The sequence below is a fragment of the Lissotriton helveticus genome, chromosome 1_1, assembly GCF_964261635.1.
Source record: "Lissotriton helveticus chromosome 1_1, aLisHel1.1, whole genome shotgun sequence".
Classification (NCBI taxonomy): Eukaryota; Metazoa; Chordata; class Amphibia; order Caudata; family Salamandridae; genus Lissotriton; species Lissotriton helveticus.
The window spans coordinates 1,033,222,941-1,033,243,047 of record NC_136057.1 but is presented as its reverse complement, the minus strand read 5'-3'; the positions used below and the strand labels follow the sequence as shown (position 1 = coordinate 1,033,243,047).

The 20,107-nt window shown below is 46.1% G+C and overlaps 1 protein-coding gene across 1 annotated transcript in view; it reads left to right on the top strand.

The window, feature by feature from the left end:
• LOC144771940 (protocadherin-15-like) overlaps positions 1-20,107 on the top strand; it is a 295,105-nt gene that overhangs the window by 124,347 nt on the left and 150,651 nt on the right. Inside the window, exon 6 of the mRNA XM_078656173.1 lies at positions 11,875-11,961. Coding sequence (XP_078512299.1) covers positions 11,875-11,961 — 87 coding nt within the window. The remainder of the gene's footprint in view (positions 1-11,874; positions 11,962-20,107) is intronic.

Genomic DNA, 20,107 nt, shown 5'->3' with positions numbered 1-20,107 from the left:
GTTCTAGAAGGTAGGGGAACATAGGAATATGCTAAGAAAAATATACTAAATGACTTTTATAATAGGTTGCGAAAAACATGGAAATTAACATATGCAAAGAAATGTCTTTATTTAAGTAAATGAAGTTTTTAAATAATGGAGGGATGCACACCTTTTTTTATATCACTTTTCTTCTCTTCTCCATTTTTATCTTTTCTTTATTGCCAATTGCGTGCAGATCGGTTATTAGGCATTTGCCCCACTGCCATTAGTCAAAATGTACTTTTAAGTGATGGGACTACATGTAGCCCCAAAAAACCGTTCGCACAGCTTCATGCCGCCCCTGGCGTGCATGTTTTCACCAAAATATTTAACCATTACTTTATAATATTCCAACTTTTCACCGTAATCTTTTTTCTTCACTTAAATTGTTATTTTTTTACTGTTTAATCCAAATCCACAGAACGGAAAAAAATGCCAATTTTCAATTTTCTAATATTCAGACTGTGCCAATTCAGGCCTTTTTGTAAGAATATGGATAATGCAAAGTCCAGCGCAAGCAGTCTTTATTTCATATAAAACCCAATGCATTTCGGGCCGCTCATGGGCCCTTCTTCGGGGGTCACTACAATAAATAATAACGGAATAATTGTTAACACTCTTGAATACAATTACGACAATTTCATAAACATAATACTTTTTACATTCATTTACATAGCCTGTCTGCGCATTGCATCTTGTCCTTCCTCTATCATTATGTCCTTCGTGTTAAGCACGCAGAATCCTCTTGTTTCTCCTTAACCAACCTCTTAATCCAACTATTGTACTTCCCTGATGGTCCCAGTCTTTCACCCTCCATCCGCCATTAATCTGCTCAAACCCTCCTTTATCCATTCAAATATCCCAAAGTAAAAACGTCTTGATATCCTTAAGTGGAAAAACATCATGGCTCAAGATTTAAACTGCTCCTTGAAGTTTATGCGATCAAATGTCTTTCGTCCTGTTCTCCCAGTTCTCATAATAATTAAACCTCGGCATCTCACTTATTTCTCCCACATTCCCTCTTTACAAATCAAAACGTATCTACCAACCCCCCTTCCTACATACCTGCTGTGCTTGTGTTTAAAAACCCATCTTCATCAACATCGTACTCGAGCAGTAATCCCTTTACCTGTTACCGCCTCCTATTTTTTAAAGCTCTGTACCTCTATATTCTACCTCCCAATTGGCTGAAACTCCACACCAGATTCCCGCCTTTGCGTACTTGCTTCCTCTTATAAACTACATATCCCAAAATGCATATGTGCAGTCAAATATTCCATCTTTTCATTGCCATGTCTATTTATATAAAAAATGTGCCGTATCTTCAATATGTCCATCTCCAAGTCACTCCGTGTGTTATCTGCCACTTGCGTTGAACTCCGTTCTTTTGATGATATTATGTGGATTTCAAAGTCCCTTTTGATTTTTCTCCGTATAATTGCTAAGCCAACGGGTGCACTCCCTGGGTAGGGCTGTAGTTATGAAGTTTTTAAATAATGGAGGGATGCACACCTTGCGCTGGACTTTGCATTATCCATATTCTTACAAAAAGGCCTGAATTGGCACAGTCTGAATATTAGAAAATTGAAAATTGGCATTTTTTTCCGTTCTGTGGATTTGGATTAAACAGTAAAAAAATAACGATTTAAGTGAAGAAAAAAGATTACGGTGAAAAGTTGGAATATTATAAAGTAATGGTTAAATATTTTGGTGAAAACATGCACGCCAGGGGCGGCATGAAGCTGTGCGAACGGTTTTTTGGGGCTACATGTAGTCCCATCACTTAAAAGTTTATTTAAGTAAAGTCAGAAAAATAGAAGATGCAGTGAAGAGTTTTCGCACTATATTTACCTAGAAAGGTGTGCAGACCAACCCTGGCCACGGATCAGTCAAGGACAGGAAATACCCCAAGGAAGGACAGGCATCTATGGGACAGCAGGTGCAGATTGGACACCCCAGGACAGGACAGGAAAACCAGATTAGGATCAGGACAGGACCACCAGGACACGACCAGCACCCGCAGTTTGGAAGCAACGCCTGCGCTCCACCCTCTCTGCAGCTATCAGTCAGAACCCCGATTGGGTAAGCGAACTCCCCAGCAAAGTGCTCCGCCAGCACTTAAGGTTTAGTAAAACCTTTAGAGTCTATGGTCAAAATTCGGACAGAGTGCTCCGCAGCGCTCTGTATTCAGTCACCTATTGAGTGCGTTGGGTCAGTGACAGGTCAGCTATTCAGACAAGTCGGACAATTTCTCTAGCTGAACCTAGGCTAGATATACTGTTTTCGGGTCAGTGTACCACCCCCCAATGTTGCAAAGTGTCAGAATCCCCAATTTCGATTGGTCCCCAAGTCGGATAGGCTAACACACCAATCAGAACAAACTTCTGCAAGCCTAAATTATCATTTTAGGGAACCGCCTAGCAGGTTTGGGGTTCTCACGGAAAGTTTCACAGAATACAATAGAGAATTACAAATGTAACAAGTGAAGAACATTTCTGCTCCATCCTCCTGGGTCAGAGGTGGCGTTCACAAGACAATCTTGACTGTGGCTGCCAGCTGGCTGAGTTCCACTGTTCAAGGCTAACTTCTCCCTGGCTGCGTGACATGCGCAGAAGGGACCTTCAAAATGGTTCTCGTCTCATTCAGACCCCCCAGTTATCGCGGTACATGAAAAGTAAGCGAAAACAAATTAAAACATAGAAATAAATGAATTTACTACATATCATGATTTTGTACTTTAGGTTTCTCACTGTAAAAATATACTATGCGATTATAGATTAGTGCAACACACAATAACACGAGAGCATCTGCGCAAGATTCACCATGTGAGTATTTCAGACAGCCATATTAGCGGCAAATACGCATGCGCACATTTTCCCACCACAACTGCGACTACGTCACGTCACGTGAGTGTGACTAACGCATGCGCAGTAGTAAATTCCCAAGCGATGGCCATTTTAACACAAGGATTAATCGTATTAGTAAAACACATAAGCAAGCATCACTAAGATACATGTATACCCAAAAATAAAAGAAATTAGTAAGACATACAATTTGGATTACAGAGTTATACATAAATCGAGGTTCTTGATCTCAGCAAGTCGCGTAATGTGCGAAATCTTGCTTCATCACATTTAAAACAACTATGTAGTCAGTATTGGAGCCAATTTTTACATATGTACAAGGCACACCATAATAAATTTGCAGGAAGACTTTATCAAGGTTCCTTTACCTGCAACCTTAGCAGAAATCAATATCACTGAGTCCCCATTATGGTAGGTCGGATCCATTTGGTGATGCATACATATTAACTTGTGAGAACCCAGCAATTGGTGGTGAGTCTCACTATTCCATATGCACAAATAATGGAATAAACAAAGTGTAAGGCCAATAGTTTCCTTTAACTAACTAGATAGATAGATAGATAGATAGATAGATAGATAGATAGATAGATAGATAGATAGATAGATAGATAGATAGATAGATAGATAGATAGATAGATAGATAGATAGATAGATAGATAGATAGATAGATAGATGCCCAGTCCAATAGTAAGGCGGAGAAGTCGAAACATGCCAACAATAATCGTTTTCACACAGAAATTATAATAAAATTATGAATAAGTAGAGTTCCTAAAACACTACTGTGTAGTGATGTCTTCTTCAGGCACGGGATTGTGAGGAATGAATACTGGTGGGGTGGGTTGGGGGAGTTGTGTGTGTGTGTGAGTGTGTGTGCGTATGTGTGTGTTTTTTCTCACTGTAAAAAACAAAGGTTACAAGGATGTTACAGTTAGGTTGATGTTTTAACCACACAAAACCATAACAACTCACCAGTTATAGTTATACTTATTTTAAGAAACTAGAAATGGTGGCTTAGAGTTACTTAGAGGCATGAGTTATAGATTGCTCAGATAAGTATAACTATAAGAGTAGGAAAGTAGGATCTTCTTCTTTTTGCCTGGGGATCCTGCTCACCAGGACTCCGGCATCTGTGCTTTCTCAAAGTGGTTTTGGTAAGTACTTTTGTAGCCTCACATTTGGCTAATGATGTATCCTTATAAGTCCCTAGTATATGGTACTAAGGTACCAAAGGCATAGGTACACCAGTGGTCTCCCAAGGGCCTCAGCATGTATTGTGCCACCCATAGGAGTCAACTTCAACTCAGACTACAGGCCTGCCATTGCAGCCCGTGTGAGGTGGTGCTTGCACCTCTCACGACAGACATACGTTTTCTTATATCTGAGGTCACTACACTTGTTCTGCACCAATTCTGAAAAGTCCTGACTACTCCAAACCATTCATTGTCCAGACAGATGCTTCTGAGATAGGAATAAGTCCAGTGTTGTCTCAACGTAATGCAGAAGGCCAAGATCAACCAGTAGCTTTTATCAGCAGATGGTTGATCCCCAGGGAGAAGCTTTAGTCAACTATTGGGAGGAAGGCCTTTGCTGTGGTATGGACCCTGAAGAAGTTGAGGTCATACCTGTTTGGCACTAACTTCATTGTTCAGACAGACTGTAAGCACCTCTAATGACTTAAACATATGAAGGGTGAAAACCCCAAACTTTTAAGGTGGTCCATTTCCTTACAGGGGATGGACTTTTCAGTGGAACATAGACCTGGGAGTAACCATGCCAACGCAGATGGACTTTCCAGATAATTCCACTTAGAAAATTAAGACTCAACTGGGCAAGGTTGGTCTCATGTCCTTACGTTTGGGGGTGGTTGTGTAGAAAAGTAGGATCTGCTTTCATGGTTACCCCCACATTTTGCCTGGTGTGTCAGTGTGTTTTGATTGTAGTTTGCTGGGATCCTGCTAACCAGAACCCCAGCATCCATGTTCTCTCTCCCAAAATGACTTTGGTAAGTACCTTTGTACCCCACAATTGGCTACAGGTTTACCTATATAAGTCCCTAGTATATGGTGCTAAGGTACCCAGGGCATAGGTACATCAGGTGTCTCCCATGGATCGGCTGCAGCAGGTATTGTGCCGCCCACTGGAGTAAAATTCAACTCAGACTTTACGAATGCCACTGCAGTCAAAGAGAGGTGGTGCTTGCACCTCTCACAACAGATATATATTTTCTTATATCTAAGGTCACTACACTTAAAACCTATAAGTCACCCCTATGGAAGGCCTGTCAGTGCTAAGGGCAGGGGCTTGATTTTAAATGTGAGTGTGCTACTGCATGAGTAGGACATCCCTACAAACCCCGGAGTTGATTCTTCAGGCTTTGTAAATGCGGTCAGCCATTTTAAGACATATAGTCATTACGAGATTTCTAACTATATAATGGCTGCACCAAACCTGGTCATGTTTGGTATCAAACATGTTGGAATCATACCCCAATACCGATTTCGATGTTGGAGGTATGATCCCATGTACTCGGGGGGGCACTTCGGGGAGCCCCCTGTACTCCTCGTTATAGCGTTTCAGGTTCTGCCAGCAAGTAAGTTAGTGTTGCTGCCTACCCCAGACACTGTTCTTCCCTCCTGCTGCAGAGGTAAGCTTAGGCAGGGGAAGGTAGAACAATAGGTTGCCTGTCACAGGGAGGTGTCACCACTTCCCAGACAAGATTTGGTGTATTGGGTGGAGGTGCTTTCTAGCGCCAGCAGAGTGCATTGAAGGGCACATTTGGTGCTCACCTCGCATACTCCAGTTTGAGCCAGTTTAGGAACCCTTGGTTCCTGCTGTGGCGCGAAAGTAGACAAAGTAATACTCCCCTGTGTCCAGCGCCTCCTCTGGTGGGACCCCACTTCGTTCTAATCCATTCCTTGGGTATTTAAGGGCTCCCCCATGGGTAGCTCCTCAGATTCATCATGGAACAAGACTTACCTCTGAAACCAAGACATTTTTCGACCATCTGGACACTTAGACTTCGACTGGAACAGGGACTGCATCAAGGAAGACTCCTGCTGCTCCTGGTCTCGCTGTTCTTCAAGCCTTCTGCCTTGTCTGTGTCTGTGCTTTGCTCAGGTTCTCCAGAAGACCTGAGGGCATCAAGGACATCCAAAGAAATCTCCTTTGGAGTGAAGGAGTCACTCCCCTGCCTCTGCAGACACTGCAACAAAACAGACTGCTCTGCTACTCTTCTTGTTCTAGTCCCGAGGTCCAGAAGCACAGGTGGGGGTTCTGCAGTTATCCAGAGGCCTGACCTGTCTTCCCTGCAATTTGGAGGACAGTATTCCTTGTTGGAGCCGCTGGGACCAAACTCCTGTGCACTGTGTTGACTTGCCCTTGCCAAGGCTTGTTGGCTCTGCACTCCAGAGTTCTTCGGGGTACAAGAAGGTCCTGCATCTCATCCCTGGCAGATCAGCGTCCTCATTTTATCCCTTGCACCGTGGGCCTCCATCTTTGGTGAGCTGCTTGAGGTCCTCTTGCGACTCCTGTGCCTTCGGCCTATGATTGCGCTCGAGGGTCTTCTACTGCTTTGGTGGGCTCCCCTGCTTGCTTGGGGCCTGCTCTGAATCTCCTGCACTTGGTGAGTCCCTTGAACCTTGCTGGTCTCAACAACTGCATCTTGTCGTCTTCCATGCCAGTTGCAGCTACCAAGGCTTGTTGGTGCTCCCGCTGGACACCAACGACCTAGACACCAACATTAAACGTGGGACAGCTCGAGTACGGCATCTGGTTTTCCTTAGCATTGCCTGGTCCCCACACCTGCAGTGACAAGGTCCTTGTCAAATCTCCTGACCTCCCTGCCAAGGGTGGTCATTGTACTTCCGTACCTCCTGGTCACCTTCAAGTGGCATAGACTGTGTCCCCTCTTCTCGCAGATCCTCCTCTTCAAGAATCCACTGGACATCTTCAGAGACTTCTCGAGAGGCATTTCTTCCCATGTCTTCCATTGTCGTCTACGGGAGGTTCCAACTTCACTTCAGCCCTATGCACCTGGTGTCCTTGGTGCAGGTAACCTGTTTCCTGGGGCATCCACGGGTGGGGTGGCTCTCCAACCTTCCTTCCTCGAAAGGGTATCTTCAGGGTCTTCTGGGAAGGGCCTTTTTCCTTTAAAACTGCAACCGCGACTTCTCCATAGACTGCCATTGAGCACATGGCTGTGTTTCTACCCTGCACACAGCCTCTGTGGGTTCCTGGGTACTTACCTTGGGTGGTTACTTGTTATCCCAGCTCCTTGGCGTCCTTTGGTCCAAGTCCCGTTCCTCCTTGCAGTTCGCATTCCACTTCTTTAGTATATGGTTTGGTCTCCCCCTGGAGACCAGTGTATATTTGTGCTACTTACCTGATTTTTCTTAAGTATTTTCATGTGTAACGTTGATATTTCCGGCTAGGAGATATTCCAATGTGTTAGTGATTGAGTTGTGTAATAAATAGACTTATTTTTATAACCACTTTGTGGTACTTTTAATTTAAATGTGGTAAAAAAAGCTGCTTTGCATTACTTCAAGATAACCCTGAAGGCTGGCCTTTACAGCTACTACTTTAAGAGCCTTACGTTATCAAAGACCACTAAAATCAACATAATGTTTGCCTGCATTAGTGCAAGGTGCATCACTCCTTGAAATTAACACCATATACTAAGCCAGCCTCCTACAATAAGTATAACCATAACTGCTGACTTTCTATGGTTTTGTGTGGGTAAGACATCAACCTGACTATAACGGCCCTGTAACCTTTGTTTTTTTCAGTACATTTGTGTGTTTTTATAAACGTAAAGTAATATATATAATTACCATACGTTAACACAACCATCGCCGCGGTGGGGGGGTAGCTTTCTGCCAAATTTGGTGCAAATCCGTTAAGCGGCTGTATTTGTGTTAAAAAAATGCAAAATCCCCATATACCTTGCATGGGGAAACAGCATTTTCAGACACCCCCTTTTTTCTCAGCCCCCACAAGATGTCTCATACCGAAACTTTCCATGCACTTTTTGGGGGAAATTTTGTGAAGGTTTGTTAAAAGGCACCAAAGTTATTAGCAAAACATAAAACTCTTCATCTATGTTAAAAGTTGGTTCTAACTATAACTGCCTACTGGCTATCACCAGCAGGTAATATCTAGATAGATTGATAGCATGAGAATATTAGAAGGCTGTGAGAAGTAGGTGAATCCTAATCTATATATCGCTCAGGTTACCAGCCCCCCCTATTTATCACCAATAGATCTCAAACTGCAATATTGATTTGCTTCATCAGAGTACAATTTCCCCCATTTATTATCTTCTGTGGGAATTGTCACTTTTAATATTCCTTTGCTTCCATTATCCGCCTGCCTTAACCTCTTGTGTATTTAGTTTTATTGGTAGGCACATTAGCTCAAGGTCACTGGTTTAACCCTAATGTTGTTTCCTCAACCCTAAAGTCTGACAGCTGTCCTGTATGGTTACAGTGCAGTCTTTCCTCTCTTACCTTATCTTAGTCCAAATGTTATTCTTCCGAAAAAGCATCAAACACCTTGTAGCTAAAAACAATTTAATGCAACTTACCTCTCCTTTGCCTATTGCTCATCAGCACTGTGTCCAAAGATCTCTGTTGTCGCCTCCACCCACAGCGTTTCTCCAACATCAGTGTGGTGAGAAGCTTCCCTATACCTTATCACTGCTCCACTGTCCACTCTGGAGATCACAGAAAGGTTCACAATGCTACAGATACAAATGAGAAGCCCATCACACTCTACAATGAACTCTACAGTATGCTCAAAACATTACACTACCATAGGGTAGACCACTTCTTGAAAGGAGCAGCTGTAGGCACCTACCTTTGCCCTCTATAGAGTGTACAAAGGTCTATTATATTGCAGAGTACATGGTATCATAACAGGGGAGGTTATATGCCCCTGATACTTGCATCACTGTAAGACTGCACATACTACTCTTCAATCCTGGTTTATAAGTGGAGTGAAGGCAAGTCAAGCATCTGCCCTTGAACTGCCCCAGACATGGGCTGGTGAACCTTTGTCCTAAAGGTGCTGGCTGTGAAAGGCTTTAATTTTAAGGTCCTGGTTAGGAAAGACCTTCACTTTAGACAGTTAGGCGTTCATCACATTCTCCCACATCTTCCACAATATTTGGCGCTTGTTTCAGACAACTAGGCACTCTGGCATAGATAGGTCAAATGTTAAGAAACTTTTCCATGAGTCATATGTTTGTTTTCCTCACAAATGCATATGAGAAATACATAATGTTTTTATAAATTAACATATCATTTTGTATCAGTTTTTTGCTATTTTGGGTCAAAGAGAGCTCTTCCTTTCACTTAAGAGTCTGATACATCCATAATGTATGAAGCTTCTCCTAAAATCTGGATATTGTTCTTCCCATCTACTGAGTGTAATTTTCCCAATTTGCTGGGTTTAGCTCCTCCTACAGGTTGTATGCATCGCCACCCCTAATATGGCTGGATCTTCTAATTTAATTATAGGTCATATTCCAAACTAAATATAGCGCCTCTGTCAGAATTGACACAGCTGTGCCTAAAGTCTGCAGCAGAACACCTGTCAGGATCACCATTTTTTAGGTGCATTGAATGAGGGAGAAATTGAAGATTTTAAAGTCTGCTACACATGTACCAGTACTCATTCTCATCAAAATTTGTTTATTTCGGATTACAAATCCATAAAACACATACATCAAACCCAGCAATTCAATAAATATAATATTCTCAGATTAAAAAGAATAAAACTTCGAGACAATAAAAACCTTCTAAAATTCTTTTAAAAGTGTAGCAGAAGTTGTAGACACAATTACTAGCCAGTAACAAGTAAGGACCCCAATTCAGAAGATCAGATGAGCCTCTAGGGATTTTGGACACATACAGAAGTTGTTTTCAACTGCCATCCTACACGATTACATATTATCAAAGATGTGTGTAGGAACTTAGTCATACTGACCACTACCATTTCTCTAGTGTTAGATTTCAGGATTCTTAGGGCTGGCTGGAGAGACATTAGGCCCAAGAGTCTACACACAGGTAGGATCCATTTCTTAAAGGGTTGCCTAAGAGCAGGGCACAAGTAAACAAAGTGGAGTGGAGTGTCAAGACCAGAAATACATATTGGCCAGGGATAGCTAAGGATGCTAGCATTCTCCCATCTCCCTGTAAATTCTGCCAAGGTGAGTGTTTCATAGCGAAACTTCAAGTAAAGCTGCCTAGGAAAGGAGCCTTGTATAGCATCTAGTCAAGATTCGTAGCACGGAATGATCTTATGGTCTAAAAGAAAATCAGTTAGACTTCCCGTGGAGCACTTCCTGATCTGCTCACTCCAGAGGGAGTCCCTGCACCGACCTTTAACTAGCTGCCTTGATGTCTGGGCGGCTTCATCTGGTCTAACCCCCATGGCTTCCAAGGCAAGCGCTTTAAACATTCTTTTTAGGTGTGACAGTTAAGGTATTCTCAGGTGCCCAGGCGTATTTAGGAGTTTTCTAAGAGTAAGTCCATAGGACTCCATGTCTGGTGTTGACCTAATTCTGTGCCAGAACAATAGGGGTCTTAGCTGAATTGTAAGGCTATTGGGTACAAGCCCATGTCCTGGAGTAACAGTAGTCAAACAACAGTAAAAAACGGGAAACGGCCGGAACAACGCGGCCTCAGCAATGTGTGCCCAAACAATGCAAGCGCTACCATGCTTGCCTTAACCATGCATATGCCTTATCCACGCATACGTGTGGATAAGGTACATACACGGTCTAGATGTCCGGAATGGGCAGGCCCAGGAGGAGGAAGGATCGAGAGCGGACACGGTGGGGCAAGCATGGCTAGGGTTTGGTTTTGGGGAGGTGGGGGTAGTTTTTAAGGGTTGGGGTAGTTTTCAAAGCTGAGGGGGGGTCAGTGAAGTTTTTAGGGCTCCGGGGTGTCAGGGAAGTTTTTAGGGCTCGGGGGGGTCGGGTATTTTTAGGGCTCAGTGGTGGATTGTGGTCGTTTTTAGGACTCAGGGGTCTCGGGGTATTGTTTAGGGCTGGGGTGGTCAGGGAAGTTTTAGGGGTCCAGGTGGGTGAGGGTGTTGGTGTTCAGGAGGGATGGGGTAGCTTTAGGTCTCAGGGTGGAGAGGAAGAGATAGTTTATAGGGCTGGGGGCGGGGAAGTTTATAGGGCTTGGTGGGAGGCGATTAATTTTCAGCAGGGAGCGGAGTAATTTTAGGTCTCAGGGCGGGGAGGAAAGGGTATTTTTTGGCCTGAGTGCTGTTTTAGGGCTCAGGCCGGGGCCAGGGACCGGGCTAATTTTTTGGACATGGGGGCCGTTTTAGGAATCAGGGTGGGGGGGCAGGGGGTGGGCTAGGCTCGGAGTAGATTTTTGCCCAGGGGGTGTTTAAGGGCTTAGGGCGGGGGCCAGAGATAGTAAGTTTTAACCAAGCACAAGTCTTTGCCATGCATGTCTTAACGATGCATATTTCATTGTAAGGGCATGTGTGGTAAAGGCATACATACGTGGTTAAGACCACGTTGAACCAGCATGTGTGGTAATAACATGCGTGGTTCCATCACACAACTGTGAAAAATTGCATGTTTATGACTGACCTGATGGTACACTTTGGAGTGCTTGTGACAGCGTAGTTGCTCATTCACGTGAGACAGGCGAGTAGCCAATATTTTGTAGCAATACGTTAGTCAAGGCCGGGTTATAAATTAGGAAGCTATGAGAGAAAGGTTTTTTATACCATGCTGAGCTGCATCAGCTTTACCCAGGTGTTGGAAAGGGATGGATAAATCTATACTAACTAAAGAAGAAAAACGAAACCACTAAAGAGTTACTTACAGTTGGGTGTGGGAGGGTAAATCCTTATGCTAAACAGTGGCCACACCGCTTTAATTTCGACTGACTGCATTCGTTTGATGTCATGTTCAGGATGTTCCCCCCTCTATTTTCTAAAAGTCTATTTGCTCACTTGTCGACAGCTGGCTGAATTGGATTCTGTGGTGTTCACAGCTCAAGCAGAGGACAAAGATGGCGACACGCTCATGTACGTTCTTGACAACACAATGGTGAGTCTGTGCCAACACAATATTACTTCTGACCCTTCTTCGCCCACTAAGAGGCCATAGGCAATTGAGGAGGGAGTTCTGCATGTCGTCTCTCTTCTGCAAATCATTATAAACCTAATGAGGTGCAAGACTGTTGGGAATTGGTGCCACGACTGTTGGTATATTGGCCACCTGGAAAGCAACTTTACCCATTGTGTTCCTTTTTATTTGATTACTCAAAATGTATTGCTTTCTATTTTACAATGATGACTGGGTAGTTGGACCGGCTGTAATGAGCCAGTGTGTCTTGGAATGTTGGTTTCTGGGCTGGAACTTGCCAGCGCACGCCACAAGTCTTGTGAATAATGTGACAGTAGGGATGCACTCACTGCCACCATAGCTTTTATGGCATTGGTGCATGTCCTGGGGTTCAATTTACAGCTCAGCTGTGGATAACCTTGATGGAAGACATCTATGCAGGGCTTTAGTAAATGGCAAAGCACTGAGGGCTGATATTTGAATCACAGTGTTGGGTAGGATCGGTAGAACTTGACGGATGGACCCTGCAGCAGCTAGTATAGGTTTAGTGGGTATACGAGATCAATGATCGAAGTGCAGTTGAGAAAGGCTGGCCCAACACATTCAATTATTGAGAGACTGTAGGTTTAAACTATAAGTGAACTTGCAGAGTAAGGAATATGTGCCCTGTGAGAAGTTGGCCTGGTAGGGGATGTTTCCAATTCTGGAACCACCTACTACCTGACCAAACAATCCCTTATGGTGTCTGGTTGTAAGTCAACCTTATAAGACAAGCTATCCTAGGGGTAGCATGGACTAAGCAGCCTAAAGGCTTAACTTAAGAGGTCGTGTTAAGCGAGCTGTTTTACCACATACAATCCTGTAATACCAAATGAAAGGACACCACACAAGTATATATTATAAAAATATATGTGTTTATTACTAAAAACAATCCCCAGTATTCTTTATGAATAAAGGGGCACAAGCGTTAAATCAAAAGCACTGTTTAAACATACAAGTTGCACAATTATGGATGAGGGCGGGTGGCCACTCAAACCATATACTAAACAAGTGGTATAAGAAAGGCCACTCGAGCAGTGGTTAGGCCTAGGGCCTAGGGAATCGCTGGGAGCAGTCAGGACAAGCAATGCTGAAGTCGGGAATGGCCCTCGGGATTCGGGAGATGTGCGGAAAGCGCACGCATGCACCAATGTTAACCAATGGTGCGTAAAAGTCAAAGAGTTAGAGTTTAAGGACACTTCCGCTGAACCTAGAGGAACAAAACTTAACACACAGACCCTAGAGGTGTGCACCAGTGTGGGAACACCGGCGGAGCAAAGTTACCTCACCCACAGGAAGTGGGGGCACAGGGTCGAAGTGGCGTCGGGTTTTGACACGCAGGCTCTTGGTGCTTGAAGCTGAAAGGGCTGCAGGCAGGGTGAAGACGAAGTGTCCGGTGGAGTCCAAGGGTGGACTCAAGTTGTAGAGTACCTGAAAGCAGAGGGGACAGAGTCTGGGTCACTCAGCAGTGACCAGGGTGGAACCAGGACGGAACCAGGCAATGTCGGGCGCAATCAGGTGGTCGTCGAGGAGCTTCTCTCCGCTGTCACGTGGGCTCTGGGGCATCTGCGACGTCCAGGAGCAGGTCACGATCTGTCCCACGCAGGCTCTCACCGTCGGTGCAGTCGGCTTCAAGTTTGGAGCAAACAAGCCTTGGTAAGAGCAATCCACGCAGGATCGGAAGATTGCTTCTCACTCGGACCAGGAAGGTCAGAGTCGGGGCTCCTTTTCAGGGGAGCTGGTGTGGATCTGGAGCAACCAGAATCACAAGTCTTCTTAGGTAGTTCGTCGGCACAGGGACCACAAGCCAGCTGGCAAGTGACCGGGCCAACGCGTTGAGCCAAATCGTGCCAAAGGGCCCCACGCAACACTCGTCGAGTGTGGAGGGCTGAACTTCGGCTCAGGAGTAGCTCAGGGTGGGGGCTTCTCAAACCCCGGTGTACAGCTTCGAGGGTCACTCGTGGGCTGCACGGTCAGCGTCTCGTGGTCACTTCAAGATGGCGTGCCCCACGCTTCCGGTCGCCTCCACGGGTCTCAGCTTTGCAGGGACTGTGGATCGGGCTGTTAGAAGCTGGGCAGGCTTGATCTCGTCGATCTCAGTCGCTCGAGTTCCGGCGGGAACTGCAACTAAGTAGACGTCGAGGGCTGGATGGTGCCTGCTGCTGCAGGGTGGTCACTCCTTGACCACAAGGGAGATTCTTCGGGCTTCCACGTTGAGATGGAGGGCGAAGGGTCCAGAATATCGTTTCAAATGTTTCTTCCAGGAAATCTGATGTGCATTGGCACTGCTCCCACTCTTATTCGAATCTGGTGGGCGTGATTACCTGCTAGGTCCCCTCCTATGGGTGGGACCCAGGAAGTGGGTGGATACACCCCCTTCCTTTGATCCAGGCCGCCCTGGCACGAGGGCTGGAGTGCCCCAGAACCGGTTTGGCCGGATTATGCAAGGGGCAGCCTTGTGCGCCCCAGGCAGTGTCTGGTTTCTTTCAAACCTCCCTGCTACAATACACTATCTCCTGTCTGGAGGGCGGTGACACCCTCCTGTGACAGGAAACCCTTTGTCCAGGACCCCCTTGACTGGGTTTCGGTCAGCTCCAGGGGTCCAGACATTTGTCTGTGGCAGAGGCATCCATTTTGTGGATCTTAAGGCCTTTGGAGAAATCAACTGCATTAAAGTGAAGTAACATGTCTTACCCCTCTAGAGGGGTGGAATGCCATCCCCGTCGCCAGAACTGGCGAGGGGATGGTATTCCAAAGCGTATGACACCTTACACGACATGTTTTGATAAAGCCAAACCAGAGTTGCTAAATAACCGCGAGGATTATAAGGCACTTAATAGTATATGGTATGGCATTATCCTGAAACAGCTTAGGGATTTGTTCCCGACGGCTGCAGACAGGCTCAGCTCATGCTAGAGCTCCATCTCACATAAAAACCATGCACCCAGCCTCCAGGATTGGTGAGGCCTGTCTATAGGAGTGGCTCACAGGTTTACATGTGTCCAGATATAGGTTTAGACATAGGTATACTATATCTAAGCAAGGGGTGTGTACACCACCTTACCCCAGCTGAGTGATCAGCCAGTTGTGTCAATTTAAGAACCAGCCAGGGGTGGCAAAAGATATGCTGCAGCCCCTGGTAGGCCTTAGTGGCTCCTGTGCCCTGTGCACCTATAGTGCTTCTACAGGGGCTGACAAGGAGTCCATTTCCAATTGGTATGTGCCTATAGCACATGTGTCATTAATTTAGTGAGAGAACAGCAGGCTGGGGGTCTGATCAGCAGGCCCACAGCCTCAGTAGTCGAAAACCAGTGAAGCAAAAAGCAAAAATTTGGGGTGACCATAGGATAGCAGACCCTACTCTCCTACACAACCCCCCCCCAAACGCAGGGACATTAAACTAACCTTGACCAGATAAGTCTTCATGTTCTAAGTGGAAGTACCTGGAGAGACCATCTGCATTACCATGGTCAGTCCCTGGGCGGTGCTCCACTGTAAAGTCCATCCCCTGTAGGGAAATGGACCACCTGAGCAGTTTGGGATTTTCACCCTTCATCTGATTAAGCCATAAGAGGGGCTTATGGTCTGTTTGCACCAGGAAGTGAGTTCCAAACAAGTAGGACCTCAACTTCTTTAATGCCCAAACCACAGCAAAGGCCTCCCTCTCAATGGCTGACCAACGTTTTTCTCTTGGGGTTAGCCTCCTGCTAATGAAAGCAATTGGCTGGTCTTGACCATCTTGATTAAGTTGTGAGAGTACAGCTCCCACCCCCAACTCAGAAGCATCTGTCTGAACAATGAACTGTTTGGAGTAGTCAGGACTCTTTAGGATAGGTGCAGAGCACATGGCCTTCTTCAGGTCTTCAAATGCCTTCTGACAGCTAACTGTCCACTGAACCTTTTTTGGCATCTTCTTGGATGTCAAGTCATTTAATGGTGTCACTATAGACCCATAGTTTTTCACAAACTTTCTGTAATACCCAGTCAGGCCCAAGAAGGCTCTGACTTGTGTCTGGGTAACTGGAGGAGCCCAGTCCTGTATGGCCTGGATTTTGCTTTCCAGTGGCTGAACCTGGCCTCCACCTACTAGGTGGCCCAGGTATACAACCTTACTCTGCCCTATCTGGCACTTTGTGGCCTTGATAGTTAGGCCTGCCTTTTGCAGGGCCTCCAAAACTTTCTTCAGGTGGATCAGGTGATCCTCCCAGGTGGAGCTAAAGACAGCAATATCATCTAGATAAGCTGCACAAAAGTCATCCAACCCAGTAAGGACTTGGTTCACCAACCTTTGGAAAGTGGCAGGTGCATTCTTCAAACCAAAGGGCATTACCACAAACTGATAATGTCCACTAGGGGTAGAGAATGCTGTTTTGGCTTTTGACTCCTCAGCTAGTCTGATTTGCCAGTAGCCAGCTGTCAGATCAAATGTGCTCAGAAACTTGGCAGAAGCCAATCTGTCAATGAGCTCATCTGCTCTTGGAATGGGGTGAGCATCTGTCCTAGTGACAGCATTGAGACCCCTGTAATCCACGCAAAACCTCATTTCTCTCTTACCATCTTGGGTATGAGGTTTTGGCACCAGGACTACTGGGCTGGCCCATGGGCTCTCTGATGGCTCAATCACTCCAAGCTCCAACATCTTTTGCACCTCAGCCCTGATGCAATCCCTGACATGATCAGGTTGCCTGTAGATCTTATTCTTGACAGGCAGACTGTCACCAGTGTCCACAACATGGGTACACCAGTCAGTTTGGCTGGGTGTGAGTGAAAACATTTGCCTGTGAGCCTGCAAAACTTGTCTGCAGTCCCTCTGTTGCTGGTCAGTGAGGCTGCCTGCCAAGGCTACTCCATCAACTGAACCATCATCAGGGTTCTGAGAAAGCAGGTCTGGGAGAGGGTCACTCTCTTCCTCCTGTTCCCCATCTGTGGCCATGAGCAAGCTCATGTCCTCCCTGTCTACAAATGCTTTCAAGCGATTCACATGGATTACCCTGTGAGGGCTCCTGGGGGTTCCAAAGTCTACCAAGTAGGTGACTTCCCCTTTCTTCTCAATAATAGGATAGGGTCCACTCCACTTGTCTTGGAGTGCTGCTGGAGCCACTGGCTCCAGTACCCATACCTTCTGTCCTGGTTGGAACTCTACCAGCACAGCCTTTTGGTCATGCCAAGCTTTCTGCAATTCTTGGCTGGCCTCCAGGTTCTTGGATGCTCTTTTCATGTACTCAGCCATCCTGGAGCGGAGACCAAGTACATAGTCCACTATGTCTAGTTTGGGCTTTTTGAGAGGTAACTCCCATCCTTCCTTCACCAAACACAATGGACCTCTCACAGGGTGGCTAAACAAAAGTTCAAAAGGGCTGTAGCCAACCCCCTTCTGTGGGACCTCTCTGTAAGCAAAGAGCAGGCAGGGTAAAAGAATGTCCCATTTCCGCCTGAGCTTCTCTGGTAATCCCTTTATCATGCCTTTAAGGGTCTTGTTAAATCTCTCCACAAGCCCATTGCATTGTGGATGATATGGGGTGGTAAACTTATAGTTTACTCCACATTCCTTCCACATTGCTTTTAGATAGCTGGACATGAAATTTGTCCCTCTATCTGATAGTACCTCCTTAGGAAAGCCCACTCTTGAGAAAACTGCAATGAGGGCTTTTGCCACCACAGGTGCTGTGGTGGTCCTTAGGGGAATAGCCTCTGGGTACCTGGTGGCATGATCCACTACCACCAGTATGAATCTGTTCCCAGATGCTGTTTGGGGGTCCATTGGACCCACAATATCAATTCCAACTCTCTCAAAGGGGACCCCCACCACAGGTAGTGGTATTAGGGGGGCCTTTGTTGTGCCACCTGACTTACCACTGGCTTGGCAAGTGACACAGGAGCGACAAAACTCCTTGACATCCTCTGACATGTGAGGCCAGTGAAAGTGTGGAACAAGCCTGTCCCACGTCTTGTTCTGGCCTAAGTGTCCTGCAAGGGGAATATCATGGGCCAAGGTAAGGAGGAATCCCCTAAACTGCAGAGGTATCACCAACCTCCTGGTCATGCCAGGCTTGGGGGCTCTAGCCTCTGAGTAAAGGAGTCCCTCATCCCAATACACAGTATGGGTACCTTGGGCATCCCCAGCAGCCTCAGCAGCAGCCTGCTGTCTGAGGGGTTCAAGGGAAGGGCAATCTAATTGAGCCTGCCTCAGGTCTGCCCTTGAGGGTCCCCCTGTCCCCAGAAACTCAACCTGGTCAGGTTCAAGCTCCTCAGAGACAGTCTCCTCTTGGACTGCAGAATCAGTTTCCTCTGAAACCTGATCCTCAACCTGGGGCAAGGTGGAAGGCGAGGCCTTTCCTCTCTTGCTCCTTCTCTTGGGTTGTGGCTGGTCTATTGTCTCAAGATCCACCACTGGTTCAGGAAGGCACTTCTTAGCCTGAGCCCTTGTCATGGCAAGGACATGCTCTGAAATCCCTAGCATTTCTGCATGAGTCCTGTACTCCACTTCTGACCATGCTGAGCTTTCAAGGTCATTGCCTAACAGACAGTCTACTGGTAGGTCTGCACTCACCACAACTTTCTTTAGGCCATCAACCCCTCCCCAGGAGAAGTTCACAACTGCCACACTATGGGAGGTAGTGGAGTTGCTTGCATTGGTTACTAGGTAGCTCTCTCCTAGTACAATCTGCCCAGGGTCCACAAAGCCAGGGGTCACCATGGTGACACTAGCACATGTGTCCCTGTAAGCTTGAGCCAGTTTCTCATTTATTAAGGGAGTCTGCCTGTATTTGCCCAGGTTAGTGGGGCTTACTGCAGTGGGCAACTCAATGTCCACATCATACAGGAGAACTGCCTGTGTAGGGACTCTGACTAGGCCAGATCCTACTTCAATACCCAGGGTCAACCCAGCTACACCCTTGGACTGTGTTCCACCACTGCTTACTGTACTTGGGGTTGCAGTTGCTTTAGGAGCTGTAGTGGTGGGAACTGGATTTGCCTTGGTGCACTCACTGCCCCAGTGTGAAACTGATTTGCAGGTATTGCACCAAGGTGTCTTTGGACCTTTGTTCTTCTTCTTCTTGTTACCGGTTTGGGAACCACCCTCCTTACTATTAGTTTGGGGGCCTGAAGACTTCTGGTCTTTTTCTTTATCTTTCTGATTCTGATTACCACCCTTCTGGTCTGTTTTCTTCTGGTCACCACCTTGGTTCTGGGGTTTCTGCTTAATCCTTGTTCTGACCCATTTGTCTGCCTTCTTTCCCAATTCTTGGGGAGAGGTCAGATCAGAGTCAATAAGGTATTGATGCAACAGCTGGTTTGTACAGTTATTAAGGATCTGTTCTCTCATCATAAGATTGTACAATCCTGTATAGTCTGAAACTTTACTTCCCTGCAACCAACCCTCCAAAGCCTTAGTGGCACACTCCACAAAATCAGTCCAGTCTTGAGTCTGTGCTTTCTGGGTGTCTCTGAACAACAACCTGTATTGCTCAGTGGTTAGGCCATACCCTTCAATGAGAGCACTCTTCAAAACAGAGTAGTTTTTGGCATCCTCAGGTCTAACTGTGAGGAGCCTGTCCCTCCCTTTCTCAGAAAAGGAGTACCACAAAATTGCAGCCCACTGATTCTCAGGAACCTGCTGTACCATGCAGGCTCTCTCAAGAGCAGTCATCCATTTGTGGATGTCATCCCCTTCTTTAAAGGGGGGCACAATTTTGGTCAGGTTTCTATTATCATAGGCCCTGTCTTTTTCTCTTGGAAAATTGCTGCCACCAGTGACATCTAAGCCACTTAATTTCTGCTCTCTTGCCAAGGCAAGTCTAGCTTGAGCCAAGGCTACCTCCTCCCTCTCTATCTGGAGTTTGACAGCCCTCATTCTGGCCCTATGCTCTAACTTTTGAGAAGCATTCATGCCTCTCTGTGATTCCCTGGAGGCACTAGAAAGATGAGAGTCCCCTGAGGGAGATCTCACTCTTCTGTTGCCTGGGGGAATCATATGTTGGGTTCTGGGGAGGTGCTGGCCCTCTCCATTCCCCAGTAGGTCCAAGTTGGCCTGGCTAAGCCTACCAACTGGAACCTGGCTACCCTGATCCTGTACTCCTAAGTCCTC